Source organism: Cervus elaphus, chromosome 20, assembly GCF_910594005.1.
Source record: "Cervus elaphus chromosome 20, mCerEla1.1, whole genome shotgun sequence".
Taxonomy (NCBI): Eukaryota; Metazoa; Chordata; class Mammalia; order Artiodactyla; family Cervidae; genus Cervus; species Cervus elaphus.
The window spans coordinates 125,747,961-125,768,438 of NC_057834.1; the positions used below are offsets into that span (position 1 = coordinate 125,747,961).

At 40.3% G+C, this 20,478-nt stretch overlaps 1 protein-coding gene across 3 annotated transcripts; it reads right to left on the minus strand.

The window, feature by feature from the left end:
• Positions 1 to 1,020: 1,020 nt before the first annotated feature.
• ZFP69 (ZFP69 zinc finger protein) lies at positions 1,021 to 17,485 on the minus strand. 3 transcript variants are annotated; one of them, XM_043877688.1, is made up of 7 exons: positions 16,842 to 17,485; positions 15,788 to 15,870; positions 15,154 to 15,636; positions 13,739 to 13,824; positions 6,635 to 6,761; positions 6,185 to 6,283; positions 1,021 to 2,380 (listed from the first exon to the last, which is right to left on the minus strand). In XM_043877688.1, the coding sequence occupies exons 3-7, from the start codon at positions 15,278 to 15,280 to the stop codon at positions 1,245 to 1,247; spliced, it is 1,575 nt and encodes a 524-aa protein (XP_043733623.1). In that variant the 5' UTR covers positions 15,281 to 15,636; positions 15,788 to 15,870; positions 16,842 to 17,485; the 3' UTR covers positions 1,021 to 1,244. The 3 variants fall into 3 exon arrangements, with proteins under 3 accessions (XP_043733623.1, XP_043733624.1, XP_043733622.1); XM_043877689.1 differs by lacking the exon at positions 15,788 to 15,870 and having other exon boundaries at positions 6,185 to 6,280; XM_043877687.1 differs by lacking the exon at positions 15,788 to 15,870.
• Between the last annotated feature and the right edge of the window lie 2,993 nt (positions 17,486 to 20,478).

Genomic DNA, 20,478 nt, shown 5'->3' on the forward strand with positions numbered 1-20,478 from the left:
TCTCTTAAGTGACTATACTTCATCAGACAGTTCCAGCCTCAGAAGTTAGGGACTGGAGCAGTTGGTGGAGAGGTGTTTTCTTCTCCAACAGAGACTGGTGGGTTTGGCTGCTATTTGATAAGATGCAGCTAATGCTGACTCCAGGGACGGCAAGTACTGCTCTTTTGGGGGATGTGTTTAGACTGTACTTCTAGACTATGTTATTAACATAAACTGATACTTCTTTAATGGATTATAAGGCTGCTGGAGATGCATCAGTATCATATATGGCTCCCACATGGCTTCTGTATCTTTCTAGTAGGAAAATAAATTGGTTCAACCTCTCTGAAGGTCAGTTTGGCAGTATCCATCATACAAATGCAAATACCCTTTAGCACAGAAATTCCCATTCTAGGAATTTACCCTCTGCATGTTCCTATATGTGAGAAACAAACAAACAAAAAAATGTGTAAGAGTATTCATTGCAAAATTATATAAATAAGAGACTGGAAATCCAAAAGGTCATCTACAATGAAATGGCTAAATAAAGTACATTCAAACCATGGAATACTATACAGCTGTTAAAAAAGAACAAGTAGGCACTTTGTTTAGTGATATGGAATAACCTCCATGATACACAGTGAAGTAATAAAAGTAATATGCATTTGTCTAGGGAGCTTCCACTTATGCTTAAAAGTAAAACAATGTATGCTTGTATTCTCTTGGATTTAAACAGAAAGCTCTCTAGAAGGGTGTACAAAATATGAGTTATAAAAAATGGGTGCCTGTAGGTAGAATTTTGTGTGGAGGATGGAGAAAGAAGGCTTTTCACTTACACAACTGACCATACCTTTTGAAATTTATAACATGTGAAGGGTTTCCCCATTAAAAAAAATAAAATTTTAATTAAAAAATTAGGGGTGGTGGTGATGTTTTAAACAGTAGTTTCCAAATGCTGGTCTTTATCTATGAATGCCCAAGAAAAATAATTTATTAAATCTACCATGAAATCATAAAAATAATGATGTACAAAATTTTCTATATTGTTGATTTTAATTTGAAGGGCCATCTTTTATTCTCGATTAAGTAACTTTGTGTGGAGGTATTAGTAAATAGTTGTTATCAATGTAGTGTTTATTTACACAATGAGCAAAACTAGAAGTTGGCATCATTATGTCAATTCCTCAAATTTAGAGTCCTGAAATTCAGAGCACAGAGTTACTGATTTAGACTTAGCTTTTGTTCTCATGTTGCATAATCTGTTTTCAGATATTATTTTGGAAGACATTTCTCCTGTGTATTTCATGGTGTCGAGTAAGTGATGAATTATAGCTGAAGGCTTTTCCACATTCATTACATTCATAAGGTTTTTCTCCTGTGTGATGCCTCTGATGTTTCTTAAAGGATGAATCATGCCTGTATGCTTTTCCACAGCGGTTGCATTCATATGCTTTTACTCCTGTATGAACAGTTTTATGGTTGCTAAGGTGTATCCTCTGCCTAAAGGCTTTCCCACATTCTTTACATTTGTAGGGTCTCTCCCCAGTATGGATTCTCTGGTGATGCGTTAGATAAGCTCTATGACTAAAGGTTTTACAACATGCAGTGCATGCGTAGGGCTTCTCCCCAGTATGAATTCTTATATGTTCACTAAGGTGTCTAATCTGTCTAAAGGTTTTCCCACATTCACTGCACGTAAAGGGTTTCTCTCCAGAATGAGTTCTCAAATGCTGGATCAAGCTAATGTTCTGGCTGAAAGCTTTCTGACATTTATCACATATGTAAGGTTTCTCCCCAGTGTGGGTTCTATGATGCTGATTGAGAGATGAGCGATGTCTGAAGGCTTTGCCACATTCTTCACATTCAAAGGGCTTCTCACCAGTATGGATTCTCTGGTGTGAGGTAAGGGATGCACTTTGACTGAAGGCTCTTCCACATTCCTTACATCTGAAAGGTTTCTCACCAGTATGAATTCTCATGTGTTCAGTAAGGTGAATGGGTTGTTTGAAGACCTTTTCACATATATTACACTCATAGGTTTTTACTCTTATGTAACTTGTTGGATGATTAATCAAATCTGATTTGCATTTGTTTCTCTTTCTAGGCGTGTCACATTTACGGAGCCTCTGTTCTATAACAACATTTGAACTCACAATATTTCTGCCAAATTTGTAAGTTTCTTGGCTTCTCTTCTTATGGGTCATACTGGTTTGTCTCACATTTCTTCCATGGAGATCCTGGTGCCTTTCTAACCCATCATCATATTTTGAGACTTTCTTCAATGTGGAGTAAATGACATCATCCCTCATGAACCTTTCCATCATCATACCATGACGTAAATGTTCTTGTAAAATGTTATATTTTGCATTTGACGCACTGGTTTCTGTTTTACTCTTCAAGTCTGAAAGAAATGGAAAAAATGCAAATAACTCATGTTCATTATGCTTTAAGAAATCAATTATTACACTGGATATGGAATACAGATTTAGATAACAATACATATGAAGTACATGAAATTTTGAGTATATTTATTTTTTGCATGAGGCATGTGGGTTCTTAATTCCCTGACCAGAGATCCAACCTGTGCCCCCTGCATTGGGAGCATGCAGTCTTAACCACTGGAGCACCATGGAAGTCCCATGAAATTCTGAGTGTATTTAAATACGGTTATGCAGCCTGGAGAGGTAATGGGAAATTAAGACACAATGAACAAGGTAAAAGTGTGATTTTATATACAGAGTAAAATTTTGAACATTTTAATCTTCTATTAATACTAAAAAATGATATTTCAGGGCTATGTCTTAACAGTGTCTTTTTAACTGATAACTATTTTTGGAAAACATTCTCAGAAAGAGAAAAAGATTTCCCTCTTCCCACTCCAGCTAGTTCAGAAAAAGGTTTGAGGGAATTCCCCGGCAGTCCAGTCATTAGGACTCCAAGCTTTCACAGCTGAGGGTGAGGGTTCAGTGCCTCATCAGGGAGCTAAAATCCCACAAGACATGCAGTGTGGCTAAAAAATAAAAAAACAGAATAGCAATAAAATGTATGTCCTTCAGGATGAGTCTGACCAAAGATGTGTAATGTGTACAAGACTTTTATGGGGGAAAATCCTGAAAATTTATTTTAAAAAATTAGAAAATATCAATAACTGGAACAATATACCATATTCCCGGACAACAGGACTCAATATCATAACATTAATTTCCCCCTAAATTGATCTATAGATTCAATATATTCCAATCAAAATACCACCAGAGAATTTGTGTGTGTGTAATTGATGCACTCATTATGTAATTCATATGGAAAAGCAAGGGGCTAACAATAGCCAGGACAATTTTGAAGAATAAGATATTAAATCTCACTGTGAAATACAGTAATTAAGACAGTCTGACATTAGAGTAGGGATAGAAAATAGAAAAATGGAACAGAACAGATAAAGCCAGAAATAGACTCAGGTATATAAAGAAACTTGGCAGGTGACCAAGTAGCATCAACTATTCAATATATGGTTCTTGGGCTGATTACCCACATGTAAAAAGTTAAACTAGAGCCTCATCTCACACTATATATAAAATGTATAGATTTAAACCTAAATATGGAAAAATAAAATTTTAAAGATATAAAATAATATACATTTTTTCTATAAATCAATAAGGAAAAAATAATAGAAAGATTTGCAAAGGATATAAACAGGTAATTTACAGAAAAGAAATCCTGGAAGGATGGCTAACAAACATGAAAAACATGCTCCTTCTTATTAGTATCATAAAAATGAAAAAAACAAGACACCATATTCAACCACTGAATTTATAAAAATGTGAAAGTTTGACAACGCCAAGGGCTGACAAAGATGCTGAGTTCTGGAACCTCTCAAAAGTCTCAGATGGGAGTACAAACTGGTGCAACTACTTTGAAGAACAATTTCCTGAAACATAAAGGTACGTCTGCTCCATGACCCAGCAAGTCTGCTTCTATCAAATATCTCAGAGATATACTTACATACTTACACAAGAAGTTACATATACAAAGTTTTATTGCAGTATCTCTATAATCCCCAAATTTAGAAACCCCTAAATTTCTATCAACAGAAAAATGGATAAATTGTGCTTTATTAATTCAATGGAAATGAATGATATGGATAAATATGAATGAATAATACGGATAAATATCGACAGTGTTGAATGAGAAAAGCAAGTGGAAGAAGTACATATACCATTTTTTTAAAGAATAAGAATATGCAAATCAGTATTGTAAGTAGTAATTTATGTGCTATAAGTCACAGCAAGGTCCTCTATGACCCACATCCTAGAGTAACAGAAATAAAAAGAAAAATAAACAAGTGGGATCTAATTAAACTGAAAAATTTTTGCATAGCAAAGGAAACTGTAAACAAGGTGAAAAGACAACCCTCAGAATGGAAGAAATAATAGCAAATGAAACAACTGACAAAGGATTAATTTCCAAAATATACAAGCAGCTCATGCAATTCAATACCAGAAAAACAAAACAACCCAATCAAAAAGTGGGCAAAACACCTAAATAGACATTTCTCCAAAGAAGGCATACAGATGGCTAGTAAACACATGAAAAGATGCTCAATATTGCTTATTACTACAGAAATGCAAATCAAAACTATAATGATATATCACCTCACGCTGGTCAGAATGGCTATCATCAAAAAATTTACAAGCAATAAATTCTGGAGAGGGTGTGGAGAAAACGGAACCTCTTGCATGACCACTGTGCAAGACAGTATGGAGATTCCTTAAAAAACTAGGAATAAAACTACCATATGATCCAACAATATCACCACTGGGCATATATCCTGAGAAAACCGTCTGAAAAAGACAGACGTACCCCAATGTTCACTGAAGCACTATTTACTATAGCTAGGACATGGAAGCAACCTAGATGTCCATTGACAGATGAATGGATAAAGAAGCTGTAGTACATATATACAATGGAATATTACTCAGCCATAAAAAGGAACATGAGTCAGTGCTAATGAGGTAGATGAACCTAGAGCCTATTATACAAACTGAAGGAAGTCAGAAAAAGAAAAAAAAATTGTACATTAACACATATATACGGAATCTAGAAAGAGGTACTGATGAACCTATGGTCAGGGCAGCAATGGAGACGCAGACACAGAGAACAGACTTAAGGAAATGAGTGAGTGGGGGGAAGGAGAGGGTGGGATGAATGGAGAGAGTAGCATGGGAACATATACACCACCATATGTAAGACACACGGCCAGTGGGAATTAGCTGTACACTCAGAGAACTCGAACCAGGTCTCTGTGACAACCTAGGAGGGTGGGATGGCGTGGGAGGTGGGAAGGAAGTTCAAGGAGGAGGAGATGTATGTATACCTATGGCTGATATATGCTGATATACGGCAGAAATGAACACAACATCATAAATACAATTTATTTTTCAATTAAAAATAAATTCAAAAAATATTATATATTGCTTGGGAATATATACATACAATACAAATATGAAGACACATATAGGAATGACAATGTTTAAAGTCAGAAGAGTTGGTTATTTCACAGGCAAGGATGGGAGTACTGGGGTTTAAGCTCTGTTTTATTTCTTAATCTAGGTAGAAAGTACATAGCAATTTATTGTAATGTTCTCTGTGCCTTCCTGAATATCTAAAATATTTCACAATAAAAGCGAAGTTTAAGAAGATTGTTAAAGATCACTGGATTTGATGAGAAGGAATCCCATGGTCATTTCTCTAGCAGGATTTTCCATAAAACATTTGTTACAATAAATAAGGATACTTTAGTTCAAAGGAGAGTGAGAATCAAAGTTAAGATTATAAAATCGAAGTTGATGAAAAGTGGAAATAGGATGTAAGAGAGAAGATTAAAGATCTGGAAAATGCAGAGAGTCCTGAAAGGAGATCTGCTTTCTGTGAGAAGAGACTACTACGTACATCTCAGAGCATGGGGAAAGGAGCTTTCGATTGGCAGACTTTAGGATACTGAAGAAAGAAGGAAAACCTTAATCAAGAGAAGACTTATCTTTCCTCCAGCTCCAGACTTCTGCAAGGTCAGATGAAGAAAACGACTGCAGACAGAGGGATGAAATCTAGTTCAGAGCATGCCTGTCCACCCATTCAGCCTTTCTGCAGCCTGGGAAGATGCTGGGCACTCTGGCCTACATATTAAAAGGCACCATCTGCCTTGGCTCACCTGAACTGGGATCTCCTGGGCCTTCTTTCTCTGTCATCCATGGCTCTTCTCCTTTCTCCAACTGGGAAATCACACTTGGTTTGGAAAGCTGACAGCCTGCTTATGGAGTGAAAAAAAGGGTATCAATATTTATGTTGAGGTCAAAGATCCATCCCTGGGATGTAGTTTCAATCCTCAGGTATTTAGGGTCTCTGAAGATGGGAAGGGGTACCAGAGCATGTTTTCCTATTCTCACTCTACAAAGTAAAGTGTTCCCCGAGGGAAGAGATTCAGATATGTTCTGGCTTGATTTTCAAAGGTATGAAACATCCATCTCCAACACAGAACCCAAGGCCAGGCTCCAGGGAATCTACTGCATTTAGTAATTTAGGAATTATTAATACTAAACTAAATTAAATATTAATCCTGCTAATAGGCAGGATTCTGGATGTATGTGTAGCCTGTCCTTACCCACTGAGACCAGATTCCCATAGTTCTCCAGCATCACCTCCCGGTACAGATTCCGGTGAGCAGGCGCCAGCTGCCCCCACTCCTCCTGGGTGAAGTCCACAGATATGTCCTTGAAGGTCAACAGTTCCTAGAATATCCAATATATCCCTTTTCAGCCTGAGACCACCTCTATCAAGATCCAATATGTTCTGACAGTTTTCTGAGAGATTCTAAATTAGTTTTACTGGGAGTCTCCTCTGGATCTGTTTGGTAATTCTCTAGAGACTATCATAAACAATATATGAAAGGACAGATGGTTATTATATGTGTCTTAGAAAAAAACAAAATGAAGCAGGATAATGGCACCAGGGAGAGCCACAGTGAGGATGAGGAAGATCTTTCCTGGAGGGTGTTAGGGTAGGCCTCCCTAAAAGGGTGATATTAGAACAGAGACATGAACTCAGTAAGAAAGAGCCACACAGAAATCTAAGGGGAGAGTATTCCAGGCAGGAACAAAGGACCTGAGGACTGCATGTCCTTGGCTTGTCTGAGGAGCAGGAGAGTGGCCAGCATTGCTGGAGGCGGGCAAGTGGAAGTAGATGAGACCAGAGGGCCCAGGGGAAGGGAGACAGGCTTTCAGCACTTACTGTCACAAAGACCAATGCATTCCTCCAAGGCTGAAATTCTGGGACCCTGCTGGAATTTAATGCAAGATGAACAAAACGGTTTGGAACTGTGATCGAGCTCTTCCTTAGCTCAAATACTGAATAGATCAAAAAGGATCAGCCCCTTAGCAGTGAGGGCATGGGGCGCTTGTAGTTGGGTTAATCAGAAGTGAACTCAATAAAGGACCCTGGCGGTGGAAGGTCCATAACTTCCACTGCAGGGGGTATGGGTTCAAGTCCTGGTTGGGGAGCTAAGATCCCACATGCCATGCAACCAAAAAAAGAAAAAAAGTGAATTCAATCAAACTAAAGTGCATCTCAGCCAGAGCTCAGCCACAGCTCTAGGAAAAATATGAATAATCAGTCCCTCACCTTAACCACCAGTCAAGAGGAAAAGGCTTAGAGTCTTCTGCAAATAAACAGAACAGACAAACAGACTACATCTATCTGTCTATACATATATACATTTATTGTTTATTTATCAAGAGAAACTATTCCATAGCCCAGATATTCATGCTTCATTAACAAACACAGGTCAGGGATGAATTTCATGCAACTCAACCCAAAGAAATTCTTTACATTCTGAAATCACTTTGCACTCTGAAAGATACCAGCCTTTCTCATCACCTTAAAAATTTTCACAGAACCATACTTTCTGCAGAATCTGCATATGCCTGCATTCTTGTTGTTTGCTGTTGTTAAGTTGCTAAGTCATGTCCGACTCTGCTGCCCCATGGACTGCAGCACACCAGACTTCCCTGTCCTTCACTCTATTCCGGAGTTTGCTCAAACTCATGTCCATTGAGTCAGTGATGCCATCCAACCATTTCATTCTCTGTTGCCCCCCTTCTCCTCCTGCCCTCAATCTTTTCCAGCATCAGGGTCTTTTCTATAAATCGGCTCTTCGCCTCAGATGGCCAAAGTATTGGAGCTTCAGCTTCAGCATCAGTCCTTCCAATGAATATTCAGGGTTGATTTCCTTTAGGATTGACTGGTTTGATCTCCTTGCTGTCCAAGGGACTCTCAAGAGTGTTCTCCAGCACCACAGTCTGAAAGCATCTTTGGGGCTCGGCCTTCTTTATGGTCCAACTCGCACATCTGTACATAACTGGAAAAACCATAGCTTTGACTAAATGGACCTTTGTCAGCAAAGTGATATCTCTGCTTTTTAATACGCTGTATAGGTTTGTCACAGTTTTTCTTCCAAAGAGCAAGCATCTTTTAATTTCATGGCTGCAGTCACCATTCAGGGTGATTTTGAAGCCCTGCTTTGGAGCTCCTGCTTTGGAGCAGGAGAAAATAAAACCTGCCACTATTTCCATTTTCCCCCCATCTATTTGCCATTAAGTGATGGAACTGGATGCCCTGATCTCAGTTTTTTGAATGTTGAGTTTTAAGCCAGCTTTTTCACTCTCCTCTTTCACCTTCACCAAGAGGCTCTTTAGTTCCTCTTCACTTTCTGCCATTATGCTGGTATCATCTGCATATCTGAGGTTGTTGATATTTCTCCTGGCAATCCTGATTTCAGCTTGTGATTCATCCAGCCCAGCATCTCACATGATGAACTCTGGATAGAAGTTAAATAAGCAGGGTGACAATATATAGCCTTGACATACTCCTTTCCCAATTTTGAACCAGTCCATTGTTCTATGTCCAGTTCTAACTGTTGCTTTTTGACCCGCATACAGGTTTTTCAGGAGATAAGTAAAGTGGTCTGGTATTCCCATCTCATTAATAATTTTCCACAGTTTGTTGTGATCCACACAGTCAAAGGCTTTAGCATAGTCAATGAAGCAAAAGTGAATTTTTTTTTTAAATTCCCTTGCTTTTTCTATGATCCAACAGGTGTTGGCAATTTGATCTCGGGGTTCCTCTGCCTTTTCCAAATTCAGCTTGAACATCTGGAAGTTCTTAGTTCACATAATGTTGAAGCCTAGCTTAAAGTATTTTGAGCATTACCTTGCTAGCATGTGAAATGAGCACAACTGTACAGTAGTTTGAACATTCTTTGGCATTGCCTTTCTTTGGGACTGGAATGAAAACTGACCTTTTCCAGTACTGTGACCATTGCTGAGTTTTCCAAATTTGTTGGCATATTGAGTGCAGCACTTTAACAGCATCATCTTTTAGGATTTGAAACAGCTCAACTGGAACTCTATCACCTCCACTGGCTTTGTTTGTAGTAATGCTTCCTAAGGCTGCCTTGTCTTCCTACTCCAAGATGTCTGGCTCTAGGTGAGTGACCACACCAACATGGTTATCTGGGTCATTAAATCTTTTTTGTACAGTCCTTCTGTGTATTCTTGCCACCTCTTCTTAATCTTTTCTGCTTATGTTAGGTCCTTGCCCTTTCTGTCCTTTATTCTGTCTTTCTTGGTTCACCAAAGCAAACTTGTAGAAAGTTGCAACTCCCAGAGATACAACGATTGCTCTAACAATATGAAATTGCAGATGCTTGGCCAGGAAGCTACACATCTGAGGTTTCATTAAAAAACTGGAAGCAACCATAGTTATTCTCAATACCAATGTCCTCCCACGCTGATAGGGAAATGAATCTATCTATGCATATTTCATCCTCCACTGTTCTTTTATACATAATATCTGAATCATAATAAAAAATTATTAGGCAACTGAAGGAGGAAAATCTGACCTATAATCAAGAAATAAAAACATAAAAAGCAAAGACCTAGGTCACCAAGTCACTGGAAGAAGCAGACAAGAAATTTAAAGCAATTATTAAAATATATGTTGAAGAGTTTACAATAAAATATGGATGGAATAGGTCAAAACGTCACGGTAATTGAGGAGAGACAGAAATGCCAAAAAAGAACTAAAAGACAATTCTACAACTGAAAAATACAGTATCTGAAAAATCCATTGGATGGGCTTAACATCAGATGGACCCTGATGAAGGCAATATCAATGAAACTTAACAGAGGTCAAAAGACAGTATTCAAATGGAAGCACCATTTGAGAAGCACCAAGAGAGAAAAAGAAAAAAAAAAGGATAATATCACATGGTCTAATATACATGTAATTAAAATCTCAGAAGAAGAATGAGAAGAAAAGAATATTTGAAGAAATAAAGGCTGAAAATTTTCCAAGTTAGATTAAAAAAAATCAACCCATAAATGCAAAAGGCAGCAAATCCTCCACCAAAAGAAAAAAAATTCAAAGAATACCATGTCTATGCACATCATTAAAACTGCTGAAGAGCAAAGATAAAAGGGAAGATTATAAAAGTAGTGAAAAGAAAGTAGGAAAGGAAGAACAGGAACACCGGAAAAGTTAGTATAAAATAAACAAAAAGACATGTCACATCTGGGGAAAGAATAAGAAAAATAGCTCACTTTTTATCTGAAGCAATATAAGCCAAAAGACAATGGAACATCGTTAAAGTGCATAAAAGAAAAAAAAAACAGTAACCCTAGAATTCTATATCCAGTAAAAGATCCTCTAATAGGAAGATCATATAAAGACATTTCTAGATCACCAAAGCTGTGAGGATTCGTCATTTGAAGACCCATACAACAGGAAATGCTAAATGATGTTCTTCAGGCTGAAGGGAAATGATGTCAGAAACTTAGAACCTAAAGGAAGGACTGAAAAGTGCTCCAACTGGTAAAGTGAAAGAAAGTCACTTAGTCGTGTCTGATTCTTTGTGACCCCTATGGACTGGAGCTTACCAGGCTCCTCTGTCCTTGGAATTCTCCAGGCAAGAATACTGGAGTAGGTTGACATTTCCTTCTCCAGGGGATCTTCCTAACCCAGGGATCAAACCCAGGTCTCCTGCACTGTAGGTGGATCCTTTACTGTCTGAGCCACCAAGAAAGCCTGCACTGGTAAATATGTGGGCAAATATGAAAGGCTCGTTTTTTTCCTTTTCTTAATCTCTTATGAGACAGTTTACTGTTAAAAGCAAAAATAAGGACATGTATCATGGGGTATATAACATGTAAAGTGAAAAGCATGATGACAACACACAAAGAGTGGGAAGAGTAAATGGGAAAATAAGATCTTCATATTCTTTGTGAAACAGTATAATAGTAATTCAACTGTGACACGTTTAAAATGCATACTGTAATGGCCAGGACAACCACTAAAAACAAATCAAAGTATAGCTAAAAAAGTCATTAGAGGACACAAAATAGAATACTAAAACACTGCACAATCCAAAAGAAGGCCGGAGAGGAGGAATAAAGAAATGAAAGAATAGGTTTGACAAACAGCAAACAAAGGACAAGAATGTACACTTAAATTCTACCATATCAGTGACTGCCTGTGCGCTCAGTCATTTCAGTTGTGCCCTACTCTTTGTGACTCTATGGACTATAGCCCTCCAGGCTCCTCTTGTCCTTGGGATTCTTCAGGCAAGAATACTGGAGTGAGTTGCCATGCCCTCCTCCAAGGGATCTTCCCTACCCAGGACATTGAACCCATGTCTCCTGCGTCTCCTGCATTGCAGGCGGATTGTTTTTGGTTTTTTTGGGCTGCAGCGGGTCTTTGTTGCAGCATGCAGTATCTTTAGTTGTGGCATGTGGGATCTAGTTCCCTGACCAGGGATCAAACCCAGGCCTCCTCCATTGGAAGCACGGAGTCTTAGCTACTGGGCCACTGGGGAAATCCTGTAGGTGGATTCCTTACCCACTGAGCCACCTGGGAAGCTCCATGTCAGTGATTATGTAACTGTTAACAGACTAAGCAAGCAAGGCCCGGCAGTATCTAAGAAGGGCCACACTTTAAATATAAAGGCACAAATAAGTTAAAAGAATGAAAAAAGCTATACCATACCAACAATAACTAAAAACACTGGAGAAGTTACATTAAATCAGACAAAGTGGGCTTAGGAAAAAGAATATGATGAGACATTTCCTAATGATAAATGGTCAGCTCGTTAAGAAGACAATAATCCTATGTGTTTATGTGCCTGGTAACAGAATTCGACTTGACAGAACTAAAGGGAGATATGAACAAAACCACAATAATTAGAGATTTTAACACTCCTCTCAGTAAGTGATAGAACAAGTAGACAAAAATTTATCAAGGATGTAGATCTGAACACCTATCAATCAACTTAACCTGACATTTGTAGAGCATTATACCTAACCACTGCCACATACAGATTCTTTCTCAAAGTTTTTATTCTGAGATTATAGATTTATCAGATAATTGTAATCATAGATTTACATGTAGTTATAAGAAATAAAGCAGAAATCCCATGTACTCTCTCTCTACTGGGGGCCAAACAGAGTTTTGATTGGAAAAGGGCACAAGTAAACATTCTGAGAGGCAGAAATGCTCTGTATCTTGACTTGGTTACATGGTGTATAAATGTCAAAATAGAACCATATACTTTCTTAAGTGTTTTTCCTATATATAAATTATACCTCAATCTTAAGAAATTTAATCCTTTCCCAGTGCTAAGAATCCCACCAATATTTTTAACTGTCAGGAGGTTAAGAATTTCAGAAAAGTGGAATGTAGAGATAAGGTAACTCTCCAAATAATTAGAATATTACTATTTCTTCCATATTACTGGAAATAGCCCTGGAATGCATTTCAATCCTAAAAGATGTTAGCACCTGAATTAGCTAAAGAGAATGGCATCATAAAAAACCTAAAAAAAAAAAAAAAAAAAAATCACGGAGCAAGTAAATACCATAGATAAGTTCAAATTCTGTACCATCTAATTTCAGAACCCAAGTTCTCAGTTAAAACTCTTCTGTCACAAAAAAAAAAAAAAACTCTTCTGTCCCCGGATAACGTCTCCTCTGTAATAAGTCTTCCTTTCACATTTACTCTACAGTTTTCCTTCTCTACTTCACCTGTGCTTCTACCAGGTGGTGAGGACATGTTTCCATACCCTGCTGTAACTGCCCAGCCTGTCTAATGTGTGTGCTCCATGGCCTGACCATTTCTTCTCTGCTCAGGTCTTTAGCTGTTATTTGACCTCTGCTCGTGCCACTATTCTATGGGCCACCTCATGAAGTGACAGATGTTAACCCATTTTTTAGTATAAAATACTCATAAAAACTGAGGTTTATCTTAGATCCCATATGGTACCTGTTGGTTTTTATGGGTTAGAATTAAATCATTCATTTTGCTTTCTCTACAAAAATTTGTATTAGATGTTGGCTGGAAAGAAACATTTTTTAAAAAAATATTTCTTGGCCACACAGCTTGTGGAATCTTAGTGCCCCAACCAGGGATCAAACCCACACCCCCTCAGTGGAAGTGCAGAGTTGTAACCACTGGACTGCCACGGAAGTCCGAAGAAACGTTTTCTAAAAGGAGGGAAACTGCCACCACTGTGGACCCATTTTCTGCACAAGATCAACTTGCACTGAGTTCCCTAGTTAAATTCATTAGCCTCAATATACCCAACTCCCCAGAAAAGGGCAAATTATAATTTTAAAAACTAAAAAGCCTGTCAAGAAAGTGACAGAAAACTCCAACCCACCTGGGAGTCTGTTGTTGGGGTCCCGGGGGTTAATTCATCCTTTAAACTTTCTCCCTGGGTCTCATCAGCATCCTGAGATAGCAGAGCTGAGGAAGGAAAAGAGCCAGAAAGTTTGCATCTTCCCGTACCCCACTAAATAGAAAAACTGCTTGCAGTCCTGCTCAATACAGCCCCTCTCTGAATACATTCACAAAGAGAGACATTCAGAGTGACTCAAGAGCAGACTAGAGTCTCCTTAATGAGGAGGACCTGCGGTGCATTGATTGGGGTATTAATGTTTCCCAATGGTCAATGATGATCCAGAAGCACTGACCTACAAGGCCACTCGTCTGTTCAGAATCCTCAAAGGCTCCCCACTTACAAGCGAGAAAAATCCAAACACTTCCCACGGACTTCATGGCACTCTACAATCTGCCTGAAGCGTATCTTCCCAGTATTAGTTTCCTCTAACCACCACCCTTTATCTGTGGGACACATGCACTGACCACATTCTTATCCCTCAGTTAGACTAGAATAGTCTCCATTCTCTGAACCACTCTTCAAGGTCCCCACTTTTGTATTTTTTCCCAATTCTTCCATAAAAACCAAAGACATCTTTTAAGGCTCAATTCAGTGCTATCTGCTTTGTGAAAATTTCTCTGATAAATACAATCAGAAGAATTTTCCTGTCTCTTCCAAAAGAACTTTACCATAAAATGTATTTAGGCTACTTTCTCTTCTTTCCATCCGGGTATGTGTCTATCTCTATCAATTAATAATTAGCATTAGAGATCATTATTCATTTTTCCATCTATCAAGATGCTTAACAAAGTCCCTGTTTGACTTTTGAAGTGTTAAAGATGAACTAAGAGACCCCATGAGATATACTAATTCCTCTGTCCATCCATCTATCCTAACCCGGCCAGCAAATACTGTGTAACCTTGGACATGTTTCCCACTGAACTCAAAACAGTTCAAGGTAAAGTGAGAGTAACCAAGAATGTCATTCCTTCCTCCTAGCAGGAGACGAAAAGAAAGAAAAAGCATTGGTATGGGGGTAAACTGACTGGGACTAATAAAGGAAAACCACTGGAGGGCTTAAGGGGGTAGAAACCTTTGACTCTGAAGTCTGTAAATCACACTTATACAGCTGCTGGTGGGGAACACCCTGAATTCTGTCTTCCTGTCCTGTGTTTATTTGAGGACAGATGGGAGCAGCATTGAGCACACCTTGCAGGGACTCCGTGCTTAAGAGCCTAACACTTTCTTGCATAGCTATTTCCTTCCCCAAAGCCACAAGCACAAGCCCCAAGGACCTACTCTCTCCCAATTTTCTCTGCCAGAGACCACCTCAGTGATGTGTGTACCTATTTTTCCCAAGCAGATTGAGAACCCTTCTTCCTCCTCCATCCCCCCATCCATCAGCCTACTCTCACCTCCTCCTTCAAACATCTTGGTCACATCCTCCCACAGGGGCGCCCCCTCCTTGGCCTTCTCTGGATGGTGCAACTTCACCCATGTGCTGGCCTCAGTGGGCAGGGTGATCAGGAGCTGCTGCAGCATGACGATGCCTCCTGACTGACCTTGTCCACTTCTCGTGAGGAAACGGCCAGAGCCTCTGCTGAGATGCCTCACAGTTGCGTGGTCCTCCTGTGATCACAGTCTCCTGCCCTCAGGATTCTTGCGTGTGCCTGCGGCACCAGAACCTAGGGCCTCCTGGAGGCTGATGTGGCTCTCACAGCTCTGAAAAACTGATTCCTCTCTAAAATTAACTCCTGCCTGCTTGCGGGGTGGCTGGTTGAGTAGGTCTGAGTCTATGCCTCTTCATATTCTTCTAGAGGAGCAAAAGGCAGGGAGGAGGGATCCAGAAAACCGATCATACAGATAGAACTCCAGAACTTGCAGAAACATACTTAAAACTGCAAAATATCCAAAAACAAAGATTTAGCATCAATGTGAAAGTAAGTATAATCTACGCTTTGGATGCAGCTCTAATTTCCAGTTCCATACACACTTTCACAAATAGCACAGATACACACAAATACCAAAGATACACAAACATGCACAGACCTTGCCTTGACTTTCCTCTTTGGAAGCTCCAATACTTTGGCCACCTGATGCGAACAGCTGACTCTTTGGAAAAGAGCCTGATGCTGGGAAAGATTGAAGGCAGAAGAAGAGGACAACAGAGGATGAGGCGGTTGGATGACATCACTGATTCAGTGGACATGAACTTGGACAAACTCTGGGAGATGGTGAGGGACAGAGATATCTGACATGCTGCAGTCTATGGGGTCACAAAGAGTCGGACACGACTTGGCAACTGAACAACAACAGCAAGCTGCATGTATCTTCTGCTTGGGCACAGACAGACTTGGGAGTTAAGAGGACAAGCTTAGAAATCAAATAGCCTGGGTTAGAATTCTGACACAGGCACTTAAAAGCTCTAAGACACTTCAATTCTCTGAGTTTCCATTTCATCATCTAGAAAATGCAGATAAGAAGTATACTTCGTAGGGTTGTAACAATGTTGGGAATACAGTACCTTAATAGACATTATCATAAACCTTTTGCTTTAATGTGCAACCACAACATTACTTTTTAAAGTTATTTTTAAAACAATTACAGATCTGAATTTAATGTTTCAAGTATCTCAAATATAGTACTTCAAATATAATGAGAACTACTGCAGAACTGCTCCTGGCAGGAAATTTTGGAAACCGCCTATCTTTTCGTGGAAGCCCTTGGCATCTGAACAGGTGCCTCTACAGCGACTAAGTACAGTGTATTAGGGCCTCAAGAACAATCCTAGTCCTAGCTCCCTGAAAAGGGAGCTGGCCCAACTTTTTGAAGTTTGTGGGGCAGGGTGTTTGGCTTGTTGTTTTCAGCTGTGACTGATGCAGAGAAAGGAGCTGTATTGGAGCATATGAAAAATATCCTGCCCCCAAATATATGAAAAGTAAAATGGTTTGTTACCCAAGCGGAGAAACTTTCCAATCTTATTCACGAAATGGTTAACGACAGAGAAGCTTCATTTCGAGCGTAACCCCTTCTCACTACTCCCAGACATGTCTCTCTCGGACCTAAGAAATTACAGACACAGATAGCGTAGCTTCCTACTCACCAGAGCGGCCCTGTACGCTGGTAGGACCAGAGATGGGGGGCGTGAGAGAGCCGGTTCTTGAGGCTTACAGCTCCAGAGGGTGTCTCTTTAGAGAAGAACGGGTAAGATATTTTGTTCTTTCCCAGCCTTTTATAGACAGACCACATCGACACCCAACACAATGACTTTTTTAAAAAACGCCAAACATTCACGCAGGCTTCCTTCTGAAGCCCAAAGGACTATCGGCCTCCAGACCGGACCAGGGCTCTTTTCCAAATTCCTGAGAGGCGGCCTAGGGTAGGTGATGAGGCACCAGATAAACCCACAGCCCCTCCAACGTGTCCTTTCGCAGCCACACTCCCGGGAGCTGGGCTTTGGGGACCCGCAAGGCCAAGGGAACGCTGAACCGGCTTCCAACAGACCCGGGCTAGGCTATCGCTCGCCAGCCGCTGCTTTGATGCCAGGCCGGCGGCAGTGGCGAGGCCCACCGGCGCCCCGCCTCCTGGGCCTCAGTCCGGGTGTCCCGGCCCCTCCGCAGTAGCGAAGCGCCGTTGCCCGCGCCCCTGTTCGCCTTCGCCCAGGCCTCGGCGGGTCCCGGGTGCTGCCCGCGACGCAGCCGCAGTGCTATCAACCCCGGTGCCCTCGAGTCTTCCGGCGGCTCGGCACGCCCCGCCGCCGGCTCCGCCCATCGGGAGCAGCGAGAGTTCGCCCTGTCCAGGGAGGCAGGCGCTCCCGAAAATCCGGAACTTGGATTCCGCGGAGCGCGCCTGGGCACGCCGCCCCCACGACTGCCAGACCCTGGGCAGCGGCCACCCAGGGGGACCGCCCGCGTTTCCTGACAGCGGTCCCAAGAGACTAGGTAACCGGCCCAGCTCTTCCCCTGCGAAAGCGCTTTCTCTGTCCTTCATTCATTTATTCAACTATCTTCTGAATCCCTAGGTCTTTTCACACATTGTTACAGGCTCTGGGGAAATACCAGTTATCAAAACTCAGTCCCTGCTTTCTTGGATCTTAATTCTGGGAAAATTAAATAGATAATAATAATAATGTAGAAAGGTAATGTTCTCTGCCACCCCAGTGAATTGCCCACCATCAAGGCATCAGCCACTGCAGACCTCACGAATGGTGTACCCTGAGGTGAATTCAGGATGGAGACAAACAGGAAACCTTCTGCCCTCTGGCTGACTGTAGATAGTTAAGACACATATCTAAGGAATAATTTCAGTGAGCAGGGCCTTTACCTTCTGCTATGACTTGTTATAGCAGATGTGAGAGTTGGACTGTGAAGAAAGCTGAGCGCCGAAGAATTGATGCTTTTGAACTGTGGTGTTGGAGGAGACTCTTGAGAGTCCCTTGGACTGCAAGGAGATCCAACCAGTCCATCCTAAAGGAGATCAGTCCTGGGTGTTCACTGGAAGGACTGATGCTGAAGCTGAAACTCCAATACTTTGGCCACCTCATGCGAAGAGTTGACTCATTGGAAAAGACCCTGATGCTGGGAGGGATTGGGGGCAGGAGGAGAAGGGGACGACAGAGGATGAGATGGTTGGATGGCATCACCGACCCGACGGACATGAGTTTGAGTAAACTCCGGGAGTTGGTGATGGACAGGGAGGCCTGGCATGCTGCAATTCATGGGGTCGCAAAGAGTCAGACATGACTGAGGGACTGAACTGAACTGATAACTTGTTAATGACTTGTTTATGACTTTTAATCTAGTCATCACTGAAAAGATTGTTTCCTGTATTTTGAGTTACTTCCTGACCTCTTTCAGGTACTGCGTCTGGTGTGCCTGATTCCGGAGCAACTTGTCCTTCTCCAGAGGATAAACTCTAGTCTCTTTTGGGATGAGGAAAGGTGGTAATGTAAACTCATGTTTACAAAATAAAGAGAAACTCACATAGTTAATCACCCCTAGTTAATTGCATTTTAAACAAATTAACTTAAAAAATAACCTGCTATCTTAAAAGTATGTCTGTTATGATTCACCATTCTTAAAAACTTATAAATTCTGAACCATTTGTAAGCAAAAGAAGGAGGGACTTCCCTGGTGGTCTAGTGTCTAAGACTCTGCCCTCTCAGCGCAGGGGGCCCAGGTTTGATCCCTGGTCAGGGACCTAGATCCCACATGACACAACTAAAGAGTTTGTATTGCATAACTAAATATCCCGTGTGCCGCAACTAAGACCCGGCCAGCCAAACAAACAAATAAAAATAAATATTAAAAAAATAAAATAAAAATTTGTGTTAAAAAAAAGGAAACAAGAAGATTTCCTCACCTATAAAAGCTAGGTGAGAAAGCATAGGAATGGCCTTTCTCTATTGTCATAGATACCCAGTTCAATTCAGTTTAAATCAAAACAATTCAGCAAGTATTTATTGAGTCCCTACTGTATGCCAGGCACTTGTAATGCACCAGTGAACAAAACAGATCCCTGCTCCCATGGAGCTTACATTCTCCTAAGGGAAAATATGAGTAAATAATAAGCATAATATATGTGTAAATTATCAATATCTAGTATGTTATGTAAGATGTGATATGGACAAAGAAGGAACAGAAGACATTAAGGGAATTTGGGAATACAAAAGTTAGGGGGCAAGGGAAAGGTTGTAATATTAAGTAGCATGGTCAGAACAGGCTTCAGTGAAAAGGTAACATTTGAGCAAAAGTGAGGAAGGAAGGGTAGGATGTCTGAAGGAACAGCTAATGTAAAGGCCCAGTAGCAGGAATAGGCTATAGTTCAGAATGGAGGTCTTGGCTGGAGACATGAATTTGGCAGTTGATAACAACCATAAAATACCAACAGAGATGTTATTTTAAGCCAGGAGACCATGTAAGATCACTGAGACACAGACTGTAGATAGAGAAAAGTGATGGTTGTGCTTTTCACTAAAGGAAGCAATCAAAAAAACCCAAATTCTTGGGAAATCTAAGACCACAGAAACATGGAAGAACATATATAAGGTACAGTGAACACCTTCACTCTGTCCTTCTGCCCATCAAAGTCATACAGGACTTAAGAGTTAGAAGCCAGTTTTTTTCAGGTAAATATACTAATATAAAATATCTAGAGATAATGGAATATATTCTGTATTAACAGCTTTACTTTTGATAGTTCACACAATGTTCAGGCAGTTAAATTATTTGTTTTGAACTGCCATTTAAGAGTAAGAAGCTGAACTTGACCAATCTCCACTGATGTTTGAAAGGATGAAGTATTTATAAAGACAGTGAAGTACTATGAATCAATTCCTCCACTTCCCCTCTCACACGTCCCTGCCTCAATTTGGCCCCTGCAGTCACCGTCTCCCTGGTCCTCTTTGGTGGGTCCCTAAATGTGTTTTTCTAAGAGCTGTTTCAAAGACCTTCTCACTCAAAAGACAACACATTTTTAAATTTAATGTCATACAATTGGCAATTGGAAAGTAAAAGACAATTAAAATGGCATCCACCAATCTTAATATATCTATCTTCAAAAGACATCAATATGTATTAGGAATTATGGTCTAATTTTCTTAGGTATAATAATGGCATTGCAGTTAAGTCTTAAAAGAGTGGTGGTTATCTTTTAGAGATACATCCCAAAGCACTTGTGGATGGATAAAAAAAAAAAAGCATCATTATGAACTAAAGTCTACATAAATATCTCCATAAATA